The sequence below is a fragment of the Podarcis muralis genome, chromosome 16 (assembly GCF_964188315.1).
Source record: "Podarcis muralis chromosome 16, rPodMur119.hap1.1, whole genome shotgun sequence".
NCBI classification, from domain to species: domain Eukaryota; kingdom Metazoa; phylum Chordata; class Lepidosauria; order Squamata; family Lacertidae; genus Podarcis; species Podarcis muralis.
The window spans coordinates 1205061-1223810 of NC_135670.1; the positions used below are offsets into that span (position 1 = coordinate 1205061).

Genomic DNA, 18750 nt, shown 5'->3' on the forward strand with positions numbered 1-18750 from the left:
CTCCTTGTTTTCAAAGTTCCTGGGGAGTGCCCATGGCCATGAGCAAAACAATCGGTTGGCACTGAATAAACCATCCATATCCCTTTGCACCATTCAGAAAAGAGAAAGAGACAGGCAGAAATCCATCATTCTGAGATGCAAATCATCACATCTGCTGAATAAGCAGCCATTTGAATCTAATTCCAGGATTCACAGCTCCTTGAACAGCAATGCTGGAATAGGTGAAATTCTTTCTAGAAATCAGATTTTAATAGAAAATGATGGTGTTAGTTGTGCTAATATTTGTGCTATTGCCTGAAGCAGTGTGCAAGCTTCCAAATGCTAAATGTAGTACCAGGGACCCTCTTCCTATTCTCCACAAGTATTATCAGCCTGGAGATCTCAATATCGCTGGCATTTCTTCGCAAAACTTTGTGTTTTCAAGTCCAATGACATTTGAAAAACCTCCCTCTACTGAGCTCTTTGGTGATATCATGTAAGGAGTTTATAAAATGTACCTGTTCTGATAAAATTATTGCAAGCATAGCTTTGTGGATAAGCATTTACATTCACCATAATCTTTTTTCGAATTGTCTGCTGTGGGGTAATCTATTTCCTTATCTGCTATAACTTGTTCTATATAATACAAGGTGCAATAACTGTCCTACTCAAGAATTGGGTCAGTCCTATATTTGCACTTCTGAACTAACTGCCTGGAACAGCCTATTAAATTGTAGGGGAATGATATTTTGAACTGTATTGTCTATTAGATATTCTGGATTGGATAACAATTTACAGGCAATTATTACCATCCTGGATTATCATCCTGGTACTTTCAGTATATCTTCTTTTGTTAAATATACGGTACCAGATAATTTCAAAAATTGGAATAGACCTGATTTAGGGAATAAAAAGCCTCCCAACTTGGCCTTCTTTAGCCTCTACCAAGTGCCATTAATAGATGCATATTGAGAAGCGTAAAGGGGATAAAATGCCAGTGGATGCATGACCACAGTCAACTGACTCTTTCCTGTGTATGAGCTGTAATACATAGCTTGATGAAATGCCACATTGTATTGAAATGTGGCCCATATAATCTGCAGCAGATGCACCATTTTGTGGCATGTAACTCTCCTTACAGGGTACTGACCCAGCTCTACCAGCACATCGTGGCCTTGGCATTTGCTGTAAGGGAAATTAATTTAAATCCTCGACTCTTACCCAACATCACTCTGGGCTTCCAGATCTATAATAGCCAGTTCAGTGCAAGCGCAACCTATCAAGCTTCCATGGAACTTCTCTCGACTCAGGAAAGATTAATCCCAAACTACAAGTGTGACACCCGGAGCAACCCAGTAGCAGTCATCGGGGGACCTAATTCCAACGTCTGCCTCCATATGGCAACCATCTTGAGCAACTACAAGATGCCACAGGTAAGCTTTGCTCATGAGCAGGATAGATGAGCAAACCATGGGGTGCTTCTCCTGCTTTATAGATGTGGTTTGGAGGTTAAAATGGATGTGGCTGAAATCACACTGGAAGCCTTGCAGGGAAACTTGACTATGGGGAGAATGTCTACATTATCTCAGGTCCATTTGGCATAAAGAGGTTTGCTGCTCATGCAACAGGACTTCTTGTCTCTCTTGTCCTCTGTGTCGCCTTCAGCATGCCCCTTGGGTTGTGGCAAAAAAGGCCCTCACACAATCCACCTGAGTGTGCTTCAGAAATAGGAGGGGAGCCAACAGCCTTGCATCTAAGACATGTTTGTGATCGGACCTGACACCTCTTGGAACATACACAGCTGTCTCACCAACGTATGGTGGGGGGAAGTGCTATTGTTTGTAGTGACCCAAAGATAAATACACTCAGCGCTGTCTGAAGACTGGGATTATTTTTTAATAATTTTTTAAGATAAAGGTACAGTGTATATAGGCTCTGAAATAGAAATCTCTATTTGGCATTGATCAGTGCTACCATCAGGGACGCGGGTGGCACTGAGGGGTAAACCACAGAGCCTAGGAATTGCTGGGCAGAAGGTCGGCGGTTCGAATCCCCGCAACGAGGTGAGCTCCCGTTGTTCAGTCCCTGCTCCTGCCAACCTAGCAGTTCGTAAGCAAGTCAAAGTGCAAGTAGATCAATAGGTACCGCTCCGGCGGGAAGGTAAGTGGTGTTTCCATGCACTGCTCTGGTTCACCAGAAGCAACTTAGTCATGCTGGCCACATGACCCGGAAGCAGTACAAAGGCTCCCTCGGCCAATAAAGCGAGATGAGCGCCGCAACCCCAGAGGCAGTCACGACTGGACCTAATGGTCAGGGGTCCCTTTACCTTTACCTTTTAATGCTACCATCAGAGTTTAAGATGAGGTTAGATTGGCAGAAGGTTCAAAAGAAAATGTTGATGCTTCTTAGGTGATATTTTGTGGGAAGCATTATGATTTGGTAGTACAGTGGCTGTATTGCCAGAGATACACACATCAACCTACAAGAACATGATAATATGAGAACGTACTCTTTTATTTTAATGTGTCTTCAGCTTGCATATGGTTCCGCACCAGTCCTGGATATTGAAAACCAAGGTGCTTTCATCCAACAGATGTTTCCAAATGGGACTCACCAATATATGGGGATTCTCCAGCTACTTCTTCATTTCAGGTGGACATGGATTGGGGTGCTTTATCTGGATGATGACAACGGAGAGAGGTTTGTGCAGAAGGTGCTTCCCATCTTCTCCCAAAGAGGCATCTGCTTTGCCTTCGTAGAAAGTTTACCAAGACAAGGATCCTCCAGTGCTTTTGGTGAAGTTGTGGGCAAGGGGATCAACATGACTGTGGGAATCATGGCGAGCACTGCCAGTGTGGTGGTTGTGCATGGTGAAATTCAGACCATGCTTGTCCTGAGGACATTGTTCCAGTTTTGGGAATTCAGTCATGGCCTAAAGAATGCAAAACTCCTGATTATGACAGCTCAAATGGATTTCACCTCATTTCATTTGCAAAGACAGTGGGATATAGACTTCATCCATGGTGCTCTGTCTTTTGCAGTTCACTCTAAAGGAGTGTTAGGATTCCATAAATTTATTCAGAACAGGAACCCCATTTCAGAAAAAGAAGACGAATTTCTTAGAGTATTCTGGGAACATACATTTACCTGTCTTCTCCCTGACACCAAAGTAGACATGGCAAATGAGGGATTCTGCACAGGAAACGAGAAGCTAGACACTCTTCCAGCATCAGTTTTTGAAATGAGTGCAACTGCTCACAGTTACAACATCTACCTGGCTGTTTTTGCTATAGTTCATGCCCTGCAATCCATGGATTTGTCCAATTTCAAAAAGAAAGCAATTGCAGGAGGACAGAGAAAGAAGTTTCTCATCAAACTGCAATGGCAGGTAAAATGAAAAAAAAGAAATTGGTCCCTCTCTCTGCCAAGTCTGGGTTTGGGGCAGCTGCAAACTTGGTTTCTCACTAAGCCATTTTTCAACTTTATTTTCTGGTGTTTCTTGCTCACAGTAAACACATTAAACACTGGTTAGTTTGGAAATACAGTGGTACCTCAAGTCACATACGCTTCAGGTTACATAAGCTTCAGGCTACAGACTCCGCTAACCCAGAAATAGTGCTTCAGGTTCAGAACTTTGCTTCAGGATGAGAACAGAAATCGTGCTCCCGCGGCGCAGCAGCAGCGGGAGGCCCCATTAGCTAAAGTGGTGCTTCAGGTTAAGTACGGACCTCCAAAACGAATTAAATACTTAATCCGAGGTTCCCTTTTGAGGGTCATAAGCGCCCAATGAGCAAGCTGATCTTTGCAGCTTCATACTGTTTGGTGAATGTCACTGTGGCTAAAGTTTTTTTTCATGTTGGTGAACTCCACAATACGCAGTAAAAGCACATATTTCTAATAGTATAAGAAAGCAATCCCCCACACACCAAAACATGCTCAGTAGCCTCCAGAAGACAAGGAACATGGTGGAACAAGGGGGTTTGCCCTGCTTGAGCCCATAGTACCATAGCGGAGAACTTCAGTGGCTTCCTGCTTGGAACATTGAACTGCCACATCCTGCACTGATCATTTAAAGAGCCCACTGATCCTAGTTTGAAGTGTGTTGTGTGTTGTATTATTGCCTTGATTCTCTCTCAAGATCTCTCTCTCTCTCTCTCTCTCTCTCTCTCTCTTCCCTTTAGCTCCAACGTTTTCTCCGAAATGTTTCATTTAACAACAGTGCTGGGGAAAAGGTTTCATTTGACCAAAATGGGGCCTTACAATCTGGATTTGATATTATAAATTGGGTCACATTCCCAAATCAATCTTTTCTTAGAGTCAGAGTTGGAAGCATAGACCCAGATGCTCCCCAAGCATTCACTATTGATGAGGATGCCATTGTATGGCCTAATATCTCTTACCAGGTAAGGATGCACAAAACTTTTCAGATGGTTCCCATTATTTCCCCAAAGTTTAAAAAGCGGTTTATTCTTCAGAATTGGAACCAACTTTGCCTCTTTGAGAGCCAGTGTGGTGTAGTGGTTAAGAGTGGTGGACTCGTAATCCAGTGAACTGGGTTCACGTCTCCGCTCCTCCACATGCAGCTGCTGGGTGACCTTGGGCTAGTCAGCCCCACTCACCTCACGGAGTGTTTGTTGTGGAGGAGAAAGGGAAAGGAGAATGTTAGGCACTTTGAGAGTCCTTCGGGTAGTGATAAAGCGGGATATCAAATCCAAACTCCTCCTCCTCCTCCTCCTCTTCTTCTTCTTCTTTTTTTTTTTAAATAATTTTTTATTAATTTTCCAAACATGTAATAAAAACAAACAATAAAACAAAACAAAACATACAAACAAATAAACATATATAATTTCTTAAACTTATTTTCCTTCACCTTACTTCCCGGACTTCCCCATACCTCCCTTTTTCTGCATCCTTATATTTACCCTTTCTCAGCAACCCTCTATTTCATTAATTGACTCATTTTCGTTATAATTTCCTTAGACTTATGATTTACAGCTGCAATTCTCTGTTTCTTAACACCGTAACTCTCCTCTTCTTCTTCTTCTTCTTCTTCTTCTTCTTCTTCTTCTTCTTCTTCTTCTTCTTCTTCTTCTTCTTCTTCTCTTTCTCATGTCAGCTAGATGAGGCTCGTTTATCTTAAGCACAACCAAGGTGGAAGTTCAATCAGTCCTACTGCATAGAAAGTAACTCCTAAGACTCAAGCAGATTTATTATGCCATGCCAACATCAATCTCGTTCTCAGCTGTAGATTAAACTATATCATACAAACTATCTAGACCTATTTTTTGAATGTTAAAATATTCTGTGCTTTCTTTTATGTACAGTTGCTTCCCATTTCTCTGTGCAATGACAATTGTCATCCAGGTTATAGAAAGGGCAAGAAGGAGGGGAAGCCATCTTGCTGCTATGATTGCCTTCCATGTCCAGAAGGAAAGATCTCCAACGAGAAGGGTAAGCATGATAATGTATCAAGTTCTCCAAAGTATCGCATGTAGTCCACTGGATGCATACAAGGCTGACACTCATTTGTCTAATGATTCTAAAAAACGTTTGTAGTTCTGTTTTCCATGTATTTTCTTACAGATTTTTGGATTAGAACTCTAACAAAGCTCAAAAAAAAAGTGAATTCTGAAGGTTAACAGTGTTTTCAGTTCTTGTATTATTTCAGGAAGAATAGGCAATTTTTATTGGAGATGCTAATATTGAACAGTTTGAAGTGAATGGATACATGAAAACAAAGAAATATAGCTCTGGAGAGCTTCATTTACACCCTTACTCCACAGAGTTTGAGAGCAAAGAAACCCAAAGGCAACTCCCTTCAAAATGGAGATTTGCAACCAAAAGCCTTTGTCATCTGATCTAATGTTAATCACTCACATGTTAGCTGCTAGAGAACAACAACCAGTTAATTATCAACTCAGTTAAAGCTCAGAGAGAGCTGTTCTTGCTGTTCTTAGGCTTCAATGGAATCTTCAAGTTAAGCCCTTTCACCAAAACAAACAGGCAGTCCCATTCCAGTGTGAATTAAACCAATTATACTTAACAAATCTATATTACAACCCAAACGGAATGATCCTTTCCTCCATAAATCATTTCAATTTGATGGTGATGGTTAAGAGAATGCAAACTGATATGTGTAATGTAGGCAGCCCTGAAGGCAGCCCTGTTCCGGGAACTTTTTAATGTGTGACATTTTAATGTATTTTTGATCTTTGCTGGAAGCCGCCCAGAGTGGCTGGGGAGCCCAGCTAGATAATAATAAATTAGTAGTAGTACAGCTGCATTTTATGCCACTTGACTAAAACAAAATAAATGTTTTGATATATACACCCAGACAAGATGGGAGCAGAGGCATTATTCCCATTTTATCGTGGACAAAAAGCAGCGGTGGTATTTCGCTGTGCCACTGAGCTCTTAGCGTTTGGGTGCAATATTTTGTATCATGTTTTGACCTATTTGCCTTCATTAGGTTTTTCCAATGTCAGAGCATGTACAACAAAATGAAACGTGTTTGAAAACTACATTTTCTTTTTTCAGACCTGGATGCCTGCTTCCAATGTCCAGATGGACAATATCCAAACAATGACCAGGATTCATGTATTCCAAAATATATAACCTTCTTGTCTTACGAGGAAACATTGGGCCTCGGTTTGGCTTTCCTTGCTCTTTCCTTGTCTTTCATCACAGCTTTGGTGCTGGGAATCTTCATTATGCACAGGGACACTCCCATCGTCAAAGCCAACAACCGGAGCCTCACCTACACTCTCCTCATCTCCCTCATGCTCTCCTTCCTTTGTGCTTTGCTCTTCATTGGCCAACCTGAGAAGGCAACCTGCCTCCTCCAACAACTTGCTTTTGGCTTCATATTTACCGTGGCTGTATCAAGTGTGCTGGCTAAAACCATCATTGTGGTCCTAGCTTTCCGGGCCACCAAGCCAGGGTCTAAAATGAGAAAATGGGTGGGGAAACACCTGGCCACCTCAATTGTTCTTTCCTGCTGCCTGATTCAAGCCATTATTTGTACTGTGGGGTTGTCAATCTCTCCTCCATTCCCATATTTGGACATGCACACAATGCGTGATGCAATTGTACTGCAATGTAGTGAAGGTTCACCTCTCATGTTCTACTCTGTGCTGGGCTTTTTGGGCTTCCTAGCCATTGTCAGCTTCAGTGTGGCTTTCCTCGCCAGGAAGTTGCCTGACAGTTTTAATGAAGCCAAGTTTATCACCTTCAGTATGCTTCTGTTTTGCAGTGTTTGGTTGTCCTTTGTTCCCACCTACCTGAGTACTAAGGGGAAGTACATGGTGGCTGTGGAGATCTTTTCAATCTTGTCCTCCAGTGCAGGCTTACTGGTTTGTATCTTTTTCCCAAAAAGCTATATAATTATGGTAAGGCCTGAGTTGAACAACAGGGAGCAGCTAATACAGAGGAAAAAATCATCATTGTAATGTGGTACTCAACCCAAATAACGTTATTCATCATTTAACCGCATTGTAAGCAATGGAAATTTAGTCATAGCTAAATATCCACCTTGTCATCTATGAAACTCACAATGCTATTCCAACCAAATATACTTATCTTCAGCTAAGTTGCACTACTATTGCAGCCCCAATCGTGAGAAGAAAATGAAAGAGAGAGACAAGAAAAAGAAAAAGAGGACAGAAGAAGGGAAAGAGATAGAAGCAGAAAGACGACAGGAAAGTAAGAAGAGAAATGATTGAGAAAAGAAAAGAAACAATTAAGGAGGGGAAAGGACTTAATGATTTTCCATCTGTTGATTACAGAAAAAGCGGGGGAGGGGGATTAAGACATTTAGTCCAGATAACACCATATTATCTACTTTCTGTTAAATAATATTTCTTTTAAGTATCTCAAAGTCATTCATTTCTTTTCCCCATGAAAGCCCCACTTGTGATCACATATTGGAATAATATTCCATAATTCTTGTCCCGTGTCTTTAAGAAATGTGTGACTCTGCACGCTTTGTTGTTAGTTTACACCTTCCTTTAATAAAGGATTGGATCTGGCCATTCTCATGTCTTTGCTCAACCCCTCCTTTGGGCCTGCAGTTCAGGACAGCGTGCTTGGCGTGCCTTGTGTTCATCCACATTTGAGTGGAGAAAAATGATTGGTGGAAAAAGGTAATGTCTTGATTGGACTAGGGCAAGAAGGCTCACCAGATCTTTGGCTGGAGCTATCCAAACATCCGAGCTTAATTAGAAAACTGTAGCAGGCCTGGTGTTTTGATATCTCAGAATTGGGTCTGTCATAACGTAATTTTTACAACCACCAGAACAAGTCTAGTGTCATGAAAGAAAAGCAGGATTGTTCTCCCCCGCAAAAAAAGCTTTTAAACATTTTAAAAACATTTTTCTTAAGGGAAATAGTGATGGTGAGGTGAATGTTACTATATTCTGAATATATATATATATATATATATATATATATATATATATATATATATATATATAAATCACCACAGGATTTAGTCACTAACATAATTTAATGGTTGGCCTATGTATCTATGGAATAAGTCTCCTTTTCTTGGGCCCTGAATACCAGAGAAAATGCAATGGTTCCTATTATCTGACGGCCCCATGGGCTGAGATTAGGAAATGAATACTTTTTAAGGTACCATTACCATTTGGTGCCAGATTATTCTGTGAACCGCCCTGATATTCTGTGAACAGCTCTGAGACCCCCAGGTATAGGGTGGTATGTAAATTCAATAAAATCATCATCACTACCATCATCCTGAATTAGTGATAGGATTGTTTCTGGAATCTGACCACAATTGTGGCATTTCATAGGGCTGAAAGGCCAACACAACTTTGTGTTAGTCTTTGTTTCTTGGTGCCTCTCTTTTTTGGTGGCCTTGTAGATGCTTTGGAGCTTATTGTTGCCACACCAGGGAGGGCTGTGAAGCCTACTGAGTTCTGCTGATATGTCGGGGGGGGGGGGGATATTCTTCTGCACCTGCACAGTAAATGCTAAACATGTGATTAACTCCCCAGTAATTATCAAATCAACTGTGATTACAACCGCTTCTGCAAATATCATGGGAAATTCTATTGGCCACTGGCAAAATAGTAAATTCTGACTCAAACTAGATATTAACATCCGCTGTGCCATCAATCTGAGCGCTAATAAACTGCACTCTTGAAAGTCCCGGCTTTTGAGCTCGGCTGACTGAGTGATTATTCTGCTCAGATGATGAAACGAGCAGGCACTCAAATGCTAATGTGGGAACTGATAAAATGGTTTCTCACTGGATGGTTTTCATCCAAGATTATTCTATTTGGAATATTGGCATTAGTGTGGCTGCCTCAAGCTGGTTGCAGACTCCCTGTTCTTAAATCTTGCAGGGATGAGCATACTCCTAGTCTTCACAACTATTATCAGCCAGGTGATCTCATCATTGGGTACATTATTTCACAGATCTACATGTCTTCTTACCAGATAACATTCACAAAGCATCCCTCTCAGGACGTAGGTGATGAGCTCATGTACGGAGCTAGGTTTTAATGATGATGATGATGACAATAATAATAATAATAATCTTTTCCAATAATATTATCCGGATGGTTCTATGAAGATGAGCTTTAGCTTCAGTAGTTAGGGGGGATGACCTGAGCTCATTCCTTACTTCCTTTTCAGAAAGGCATTCTGCCTCTACCGCTACCTTTTGGTATATTCTTATTTGCTGTGCTGTTGTAGATGATAATATTAGCATTAAAAGTAGTAATAAATGCAGATATTCTCTGACATTACTTCTCTCAGTAGCCATGTGTACAATTTCTGAAGCTGAGTGTACAATTGCTAAGCCTAATCCTATTATATGTAAGTATGTTCAGTCCTGAGACTTCACTGTTGCTGGCATTATTTCTCAGATTTACATTATAGTAAGCTTTTAATAGATTTTATCTCTGTTGAATTTCTTGAACTTGCTGCACACTGCTGAGAGACTGTTGTCAAAACATGTGCTACTCCCCTGACATATTTAGAAGGCAGCTGGGCTGCCATTGACTCTGGATGGCTTCCACTTGAGGTTAGAAATGCACTTATTTCTTAGTTTTCATGACCACAATTATCAGTTCCTGTTGTTGATCATGTGATCTTGACGTATCTTTTGACCTGATTTTTTAAAAAGTCAACAGCTGGATTTTCTTGATTATAGGTGACAGCCAACTAAATCATGCTGAGAGTACACCCTTTGAAATCAGTATCTGTTTATTCCAATGGATCCGTTCTGAATATGATCAGCCTTGTCTCTCACCCCATATATTTACTAGATATTGTCTTGTATTTTCATGATATGACCGCCTTGATATTTATCATAGAAGTGCAAAGCAGTCCGAAAAAATAATCAAACTTCCATTGTAGGTTTCTGACTCAAAATTACCAGAACATCCTGGCCTTTGTATTTGCTGTTAGGGAGATAAATTGCAACACTCATATCTTACCCAATGTCACCCTGGGTTTCAACATCTATGAGAATTATTTCCATCCAATATCTACACTTCAAGCCTCTATGGAAGTCCTCTGCACACGGGGAAGATTTATCCATAACTACAAATGTGAACCCCAGAACAGTTTGGCAGCGGTCATTGGGGGACCTGACTCTAATGTCTGTCTCCACATGGCAGTCATTTTGAACAACTATAAGATTCCACGTGTAAGTTGGCTACCCAAGGAACTGGAAGTTTATAAATCTGGGGTGGAGGCAGGAAGAGGAGTGTCTTAGAGAGTCAGGCTGCATGCTGCTTAAGGAACAATTATACACCAAGGAAAAATAATCCTTAAACTGGCTTCATGTGCAGTTCCAAACTGCCAGTGTTTGCTTCCCCGCTCCTCCACATGCAGCTGCTGGGTGACCTTGGACTAGTTGCACTTCTCTGAAGTCTCTCAGCCTCACTCACCTCACAGAGTGTTTGTTGTGGGGGAGGAAGGGAAAGGAGATTGTGAGCCGCTTTGAGACTCTTTAAGGGGAGTGAAGGGTGAGATATCAAGTCAAAACTTCTCCTTCTCCTCCTCCTCCTCCTCCTCCTCCTCCTCCTCCTCTTCTTCTTCTTCAAACTAATATTCCTTTTATGACCTCTGTTAGTCCAACTCCCTATTCACTGCAAGAACCCACAGCATTCCTAGCAAGTGGACATCCAGCTCTCCTTAAAGACCGCAGATGATTGAGAAATGCAGAAGCAGTGCTGGAGAGTCAGGCAGGAGTGTAGGTCAAACAAAATTGTGGAATCTTTACTGCCAACTTAGCAGTTCAAAAGCACGTCAAAGTGCAAGAAGATAAATAGGTACCGCTCTGGCGGGAAGGTAAATGGCGTTTCCATGCACTTCTCTGGTTTCACCAGAAGCGGCTTAGTCATGCTGGCCACATGACCCAGAAAAACCGCCTGCGGACAAACACCAGCTCCCTCGGCCAGTAAAGCGACATGAGCCCCGCAACCCCAGAGCCTGGACTTAATTGTCAGAGGTCCCTTTACCTTTACCTTTACTGCCAATCCATGGGGGTGGAGTCCTCCGCAGCAACATTTATTTTTTTAAAAAAGAGAGAGTCCCTTAGACACAGTAACACAGTCATAGGAATTGGGGTGGGGAAGAGAGATATGTGAAAATGGCCTCTTGGACACAGCAGCTGAGTTGCCAGCCTGATCACCATTTTGCAATATGAACCATGCCCTGGATCCAGCAATGTTCCAGGGATTTGCAATGGTGTTGGGAACAAGAGAAGATGATGGTGAAAAAATAATATTTTGAGGAAAACCCTGCAAAGTAGTTTTCTCTTCCTACAGGGATAGATGAGAGAAAGAATAACTGTGTTTTGATAATGTCTAGAGGGGGACGGGAATCCTTCTGCTTAATAACTAGCCATCTTAGACTAGGTCTGTTTATGACCTCAATGGATGATTGGGGAAAAGCATTACATTTTGGCAAATGTATCAATGTATTTGGTGTAGGAAATCAGGTAATGGACATCAGGGGAAGACATCCGCCTCTCTCTTTGATCTGTACAGCAACATAAAAATGCAACTCAAAACACAACAAGGAGAACTGACTTTGCTGCTTTTTCAAACTACTAATGTGTACATGGCCAGAAAAAGAAAGAAAGTTGCAAAATCATCTTTCAATTATTATTTTTTTGAAAATACCTTTTCCACTCTTCTCGTTTTTCTTGATTTTCTTTAGCTCACCTATAGCTCCGCTCCAGAAACCACCAGCAACCCCCAAGCTGCTTTCGAGTACTGGATGTTTCCAAGTGCATCCAGTCAACACAAGGGTCTTCTCCAATTACTGCTGCATTTTGGGTGGACGTGGATTGGAGTCCTTTATTTCAGTGTCACAAGTACAGAGATATTTGTACAGAACATGCTTCCCATGTTTTCCCAGAACGGTATCTGCTTTGACTTCGTAGAGAAATTACCCCAAATAGATTTTTCCAGTCAGATTGAAAAAACCTTGCAGAAGGTGATTGGAACATTTAGGGTCATCATGGGAAGCAAAGCCAATGTGGTGGTCTTCCATGGTGAGACTCATACTATGATAGTTTTTAGAAATTGTATTCAGTATTTAGAGTTTTTTGATATATCGGTGAACACCCAAGGTAAGGTATGGCTTATGACAGCTGAGATGGCTTTCACGTCCCTTCCTCTTCAAAGAAGATGGAATGTAGACATCCTGCATGGTGCACTATCCTTTGCTGTTCACTCAAAAGAGGTGCTGGGGTTCCATAAATTTCTTCAGGTGAGAAATCCTGCTTTAGAAAAAGAAGATGGCTTCATCAGGGTCTTCTGGGAAAATGTATTTGAATGCTTTTTCCCCATATCCATGGTTGACACGGAGGTTGATGAAATCTGCACTGGAGAGGAGAGGCTGGAAACTCTTCCTGCATCTATTTTTGAAATGAGCATGACTAGTCACAGCTACGGTGCCCACAATGCAGTCTATGCTATCGCTCATGCTTTGCATGCCATGCAGTCATCCAGATTCAAGTGCAGAGCAACAGCGGATGAAGGAAAATGGAAGTTTCTTAATCTACATCCATGGCAGGTAACGTTCTGAACTTAAAACTATCATAGATCTCACCCTATCCATGGGTGAAGAAACAAACCATCCTTGATTGTTTATAAATTAGTGGTGGGTAATCTGGCTCTGCCTTAATTTGCAATTCCCTCAATGACTTCAGAATCTGACATTATAAACTCACACAGAAGTTGTATTTCATAATTTTATTAGAATTAAAATTTGCTCCAATATGAGGTGGCCTGTGGACCTTTTAAGCCAGGCATAGGCAAACTCTGACCCTCCAGTTGTTTGGAACTACAATTCCCATCATCCCTAGCTAACAGGACCAGTGGTCAGGGATGATGGGAAATGTAGCCCCGCAACATCTGGAGGGGCGGAGTTTGCCTATGCCTGTTTTAAGCATTCTGCTCATTATCTTTAACTTCCTTAATTGTACAAGTCTGTCTTGAGAGTCTTGGAAGCAAATATGCCCTATGCACTCTTTACAAGTGGGCCTGTAACTGTCCTTGGGTGTCACTGGGATGTTTTACAAAAAGAAAGGCAGCTTTCATCTATTATTGTATATGTATATTGAATTCTTTTCCTTAAGAATGCATCCTTGACATGTTCCCTTGACATGGTTTTCTCCATGCATTCAAAGCATACATGAAAAGTGGAGTGGTACTATGCGCATTGGCCTCACCACCACCACAAGTGATCATTGCCATTGGCTTCATACCCCAGGCACCTCTCTATTCTTTGAAGATATATGAAGCTTTACAGGTGAAGGCTTCTCTGTGCAACTGGGAGCCCTGATCATGAAAGTTTTCCAAATGATGTTTGACTGTATGTCCACAGCTCCCACACTATAATTTTGCCTAATAAGTGGAGGTTTTGGAGGTAGAGCTTATTGGAATGCTCACACAGTTGGGAGAGTCAGCGTAGGGTAAATCAGGGTTTCCCAAACTTGGGTCTCCAGCTGTCTTTGGACTACAGTTCCTCTCATCCCTGACCACTGGTCCCGCTAGCCAGGAATGATGGGAGTTGTAATCCAACAACAGCTGGAGACCCAAGTTTGGGAAACCCTGGGGTAAATGAATGGAGACATACAAATGAAGAGTTTTGGTTTAGCACAGAAGAGGATAAGCAGACAATGAGTCCATGCCCACCTCTTCCCCCCAAGTCTTAACCTTTTTATTAGTTCATCCTTATATAAGCCCAATGATTGGATCAGGGAACAAATCTACCATGACAGCACCTCTTTTATTTGCTCTTCTATATTGCCTCTAATTTGATCATCGGCATTTTTACGGTGCAAATGTGTTTCTCCCCTCTGTTTAGATGGTCCACTTTCTGAGAAGTGCTACATTTAACAACAGTGCCGGGGATACGATTTCCTTTGACCAAAATGGGGAATTGTTAGGTGGACTTGATATTATCAACTGGGTTACTTTCCCCAACCAGTCTTTCGTTAGAGTAAAGGTGGGAAAGATAGACCCTAATGCTCCCACAGACAAAGTGTTTGCCATTTCCGATGGTATCATCAGATGGCCTGACAGATTCAACCAGGTAGGACCAGTGGTGACGCTACCTGCTACAACACTGGGAGTGGCGTACATCCGGGGGCATGGCTGACACGCGTCCCAGGGGGCATGGCACGTGTAGTGATATTGGGAAATCTTAGTAGAATAAAACTTTGGCTCATGCAGAAGAAGAGCATTATAGGAGAGCCAAAAAAAAAAACAAAAACTGTAGAATGCTGGGAATGTGTATCTGGGTTTAATTGCAGACTTTCTGTCTTTAGAAGTGTGAACCGGGTTATCTCCTTCATCTGCAGGGAGAGAGCTTCTATTTGATTTGAAGTTTTGACACCTGGGGTCTCGGATGTAGATTCAGTATGAAAAGGCTATCAGGCTAAATTTACAACTAAAAGGAATCTGGTGTGTCTCTGGGAATGAGAGGAGGACGCTTTGATTCTCAAGGTCCTTATGAATAAATAGACTTCAGCTGTCGAGTCTCCTAACAAGCCTGAGTTATTGTTCCCCCATGTAACCATTGGTGAATTGCTAATTAATCTAAAGAACTGATTGGCTCCTAAGTTGTGTACCCCTGTGGGATCCTAAGGGATAAAACTTCAAGAAATTTAGTTGCAAATCGCAGACCATCTTGCCAGGCTTACCATCTTGTCATGCAAAGCCTTTGCTATGCAGAGCAGCCTGCCCTGGGCCTGGGGGCGCGGGACCAGCCGAGACACTCTTTTGAATTGCTAAGCTTTGTATTTCTGTTCCTGCTTTCAGTATGTGCCTAGTCAGTGATATTCTATAATGTTTTTATTTTCTGTTTGAAACCTGTGAGAAATATGTATGCTTTTATTTTCTGAAATGATCCTTTTTTAATAAATTGGGAAAAGGACTTTTGCTTTCTTGTGTTCTGTGCCTTTTACTGGGGAAGCTGAACCAGTGCCTAATTCACTCAGATGCCTACCAGAGTACCTGTTGGATTTCTGGCTGTGTCACGGTAAAGTGACATAGAGTGGGGCAGTCCGGTAAATACTGAAAGGTGATCCTCCTCCTGGATTCCTTTTGGGGGACTGATCTGAATAGGAGGCGGTGGAAGCATACTACTGTTTGACTCGTATTCCGCAAACCCTTTCACGTCCCTCTCCCTCTCCCTACCAGGTCTTGCTGGAGTTGGAGGACTGGTGAGGGGGGAGTGGATAGCGCGTGTGAATGCTACAGCATGCATCAGGGGGGCTGTGCAGTGAGCATCCCGAGGAGCGGGGCAGCCGCGATGTTGCCCCCTGGATGGAACCCATGGCAGCCGCCCCCCGCCTGCCCCCACCTTCATCCACCAGTGACTAGGGCCTGTACACACTTCTACATGTATGCACTTAATTTCTGCATTTAAAAAACCTCTCAAAACAAAGCAAAAACAGTTCATTGCCTAGTCCAGTGATGCTGCCAAATTCTGCATGTCAAGTGCTCTGAAAGTGAAGCTGGAAAAGCAACCCCACCTTTCATCACCCACTTGCTTATTTAGCTGCATCACTTAGTGCTACTCCTCCCCCCCCCCTCAAACAAGATGTATGACTGCATTCTCAAATTGTGAAAATGTTGGGGACTTACAGGATCTAGGAAAGGGGATATTTGAAGAATTTCATTGATAAACTTATCACAGTAGCTTCCAAAACTCTGTCCAGCCAGCAGCCACGGGACTAATTTTTCACAAAATACATTGGTAGGCACAAATAAATGGCAACCCCTTCTTCTTCAGCCGCCCATTTCTTAAGAAAACATCACAAAGCTTTCAGAACACTATTTTCCCGTAACTGTTAAAACAAGCCCCTCTTTCATTTATCAACAGGCTCAACCTCTTTCTCTATGCAATGACAAATGCTCTTTGGGTTACAGTAGAAAGAAGAAAGAGGGAAAGCCACCTTGTTGCTATGATTGTCTTCCATGTCCAGAAGGAAAGGTATCAAACCAGATAGGTAAGAAATGGGTGTTTTTTTATGGAATACGTCAAGTATTTGGGCATACAGTTGTATTAGAATTTCATTTCACTCAGGTCTAAAAATTCATTCAAAGTGGGAAAATTATTAGAGGCCATACAGAAAATATGGTTGTTTCAGAATGACCAGGGATGACATAAATGGATACCCATAATTTGGGAATTATTTGTGTGTGTAGTAAGGTTGACCAAAATGCTAATATCAGCCGTCTCTCTCTGTGTGTGCTTCTCTGTGTGTAGTGACTATAAAGAGTATATAATGATGATTGCATATAACAATGTCTGGATGTGCTGGTAAGAATCTTTTTAAACTGCATGCAGACTTTATAAGGTCTAAAGTCGAAGTGGACTTATTTTTGGTTATCTATTTATGTATGCTATATTGTTACGGCAAGGAGAATATACATTTTACATATTTGGGTCTTCCTGGTGGTTTAATTATTTTTTGGGAGATCCTTATTGTGTTTAGGAATTATATCTACAGTCTATCTATATACATACACATTATAGGTGTTCAAAAGCCCAAGGTGGTTGAATGTGCATGTGTACTCCATTTCCCTCCCTCCCTCCCACCCCCTCCATGCTGCCCCGGGTGCTGGCAACCCCTGCTATGCCACTGAAGCACATTGAGTCAAATGCACCTGGAATACCCCTTTGCTGCTTCAATAGATGATGTAACAGTGAGTGGGCATGGTCAACATGCACAGGGATATGGGAGATGGGACCAGTGCATTTATGACCAGTCCCCTACATACTGTATTTTAAGCCCATAACTACATCTGTAAGGAGACATTGCATGTTAGGAAATCGACTCTAATTATGAAACAAATGTCATCATTTGTATGCTAGGCCTGAAGAGACAGAAGAACATTCACTGGCTTTGTTTTACTTTTCTTTTTCAGACATGGACGTCTGCTTTCAGTGTCAAGAAGATCATTATCCAAATAATAACAAAACTTTTTGCATTCCAAAATATATAACTTTCTTGTCCTATGGAGAATCTTTAGGCTACAGCATTGCCATTTCTGCCCTCACTTTTTCTTTCTCCACAGTTTGGGTGCTTTGGATCTTTGTTAAGCACCGAAACACCCCCATCGTCAAAGCCAACAACCGGAACCTCACCTACACTCTCCTCATCTCCCTCATTCTCTCTTTCCTTTGTGCTTTGCTATTTATTGGCCAACCTGGAAAGCTGACCTGCCTCCTTAGACAAGCTGCATTTGGCATCATCTTCTCAGTGTCAATTTCTTGCATCTTGGCCAAAACTGCCATTGTGATTCTCGCTTTCATGGCCACCAAGCCAGGATCCAATATGAGGACATGGATGGGGAAAGATCTGGCCAGCTCCATTGTTCTATGCTTCTCCTTTATTCAAGCCACCATTTGCACAGTGTGGCTGGTAACTTCTCCTCCATTCCCAGATATGGACATGCACTCCATGACTAAAGAAATTATACTGGAGTGTAATGAAGGTTCCACTATCATGTTCTATTCAGTCCTGGGCTTTATGGGCTTCCTGGCCATTGTCAGCTTTGCTGTGGCCTTCCTAGCCAGGAAGTTGCCTGACAGCTTCAATGAAGCCAAGTTCATCACCTTCAGCATGATGGTGTTCTGCAGTGTTTGGTTGTCTTTTATTCCAACCTACCTGAGCACCAAAGGGAAGTACATGGTGGCTGTGGAGATCTTCTCTATCTTAGCCTCCAGCTTGGGGCTACTGGGTTGCATCTTTCCCCCAAAATGTTACATCATTTTGATGAGACCAGAATTGAACAACAAAGAACAACTTATGAGGAAAAAAGTAAAGAATTTTAAGCCCAAATAGTCTCAAGCCAGCTCTTTGAATCAAATTTACGATTCAAGTCTATTTTCAATGTAAACCTAATCACACCTGTAGGGGAATCATGTTGAACTCAAAGTAATTTACTTCCTATTAAACATAGGTTGAAATGGTGCATTCCCTTGTAGTAAATGGCACTTTATTGTTGATTCAGTTATTTCCATTGAAAATCATGATTAATTTTAATTGCACTCGGTGCTAAGTTTTCTTTCTTTCTTTCTTTCTTTCTTTCTTTCTTTCTTTCTTTCTTTCTTTCTTTCTTTCTTTCTTAATTTGGTGACTTAGTCCACCTTTCATCCATTGATGACAGGGTGGGATAAAGGTTGGTTGGCATCCATCTGTTTGAGAGACAATAGGGAGGGCGTCCAGAGGTGAAATCAAACCACTGCGTTAGCAGCAGCAAAACGACTTAC

General features: G+C 41.9%; 2 protein-coding genes across 2 annotated transcripts; both read left to right on the plus strand.

Annotated features, from left to right (window-relative positions):
- The first annotated feature begins 257 nt into the window (after positions 1 to 257).
- LOC114586877 (vomeronasal type-2 receptor 26-like) lies at positions 258 to 7427 on the plus strand. The gene is made up of 5 exons (XM_077920624.1): positions 258 to 475; positions 1121 to 1412; positions 2513 to 3367; positions 5304 to 5430; positions 6517 to 7427. Exons 1-5 carry the CDS (start codon positions 258 to 260, stop codon positions 7425 to 7427), a joined length of 2403 nt encoding a protein of 800 aa, XP_077776750.1.
- An 8935-nt stretch (positions 7428 to 16362) lies between these two features.
- On the plus strand, positions 16363 to 18322 carry LOC114586878 (vomeronasal type-2 receptor 26-like). Its single transcript, XM_028710728.2, has 2 exons — positions 16363 to 16480; positions 17403 to 18322. Exon 2 carries the CDS (start codon positions 17405 to 17407, stop codon positions 18320 to 18322), a length of 918 nt encoding a protein of 305 aa, XP_028566561.2. The 5' UTR covers positions 16363 to 16480; positions 17403 to 17404.
- The last annotated feature ends 428 nt before the right edge of the window (positions 18323 to 18750 follow it).

Coding starts and splice junctions, on each gene's coding strand:
- LOC114586877 (XM_077920624.1), top strand. CDS start 258: ATGATGGTGTTAGTTGTGCTAATATTTGTGCTATTGCCTGAAGCAGTG. Junction 1,413..2,512: donor GCAACTACAAGATGCCACAG/GTAAGCTTTGCT, acceptor ATGTGTCTTCAG/CTTGCATATGGTTCCGCACC. Junction 3,368..5,303: donor TCATCAAACTGCAATGGCAG/GTAAAATGAAAA, acceptor TTTTATGTACAG/TTGCTTCCCATTTCTCTGTG.
- LOC114586878 (XM_028710728.2), top strand. CDS start 17,405: ATGGACGTCTGCTTTCAGTGTCAAGAAGATCATTATCCAAATAATAAC.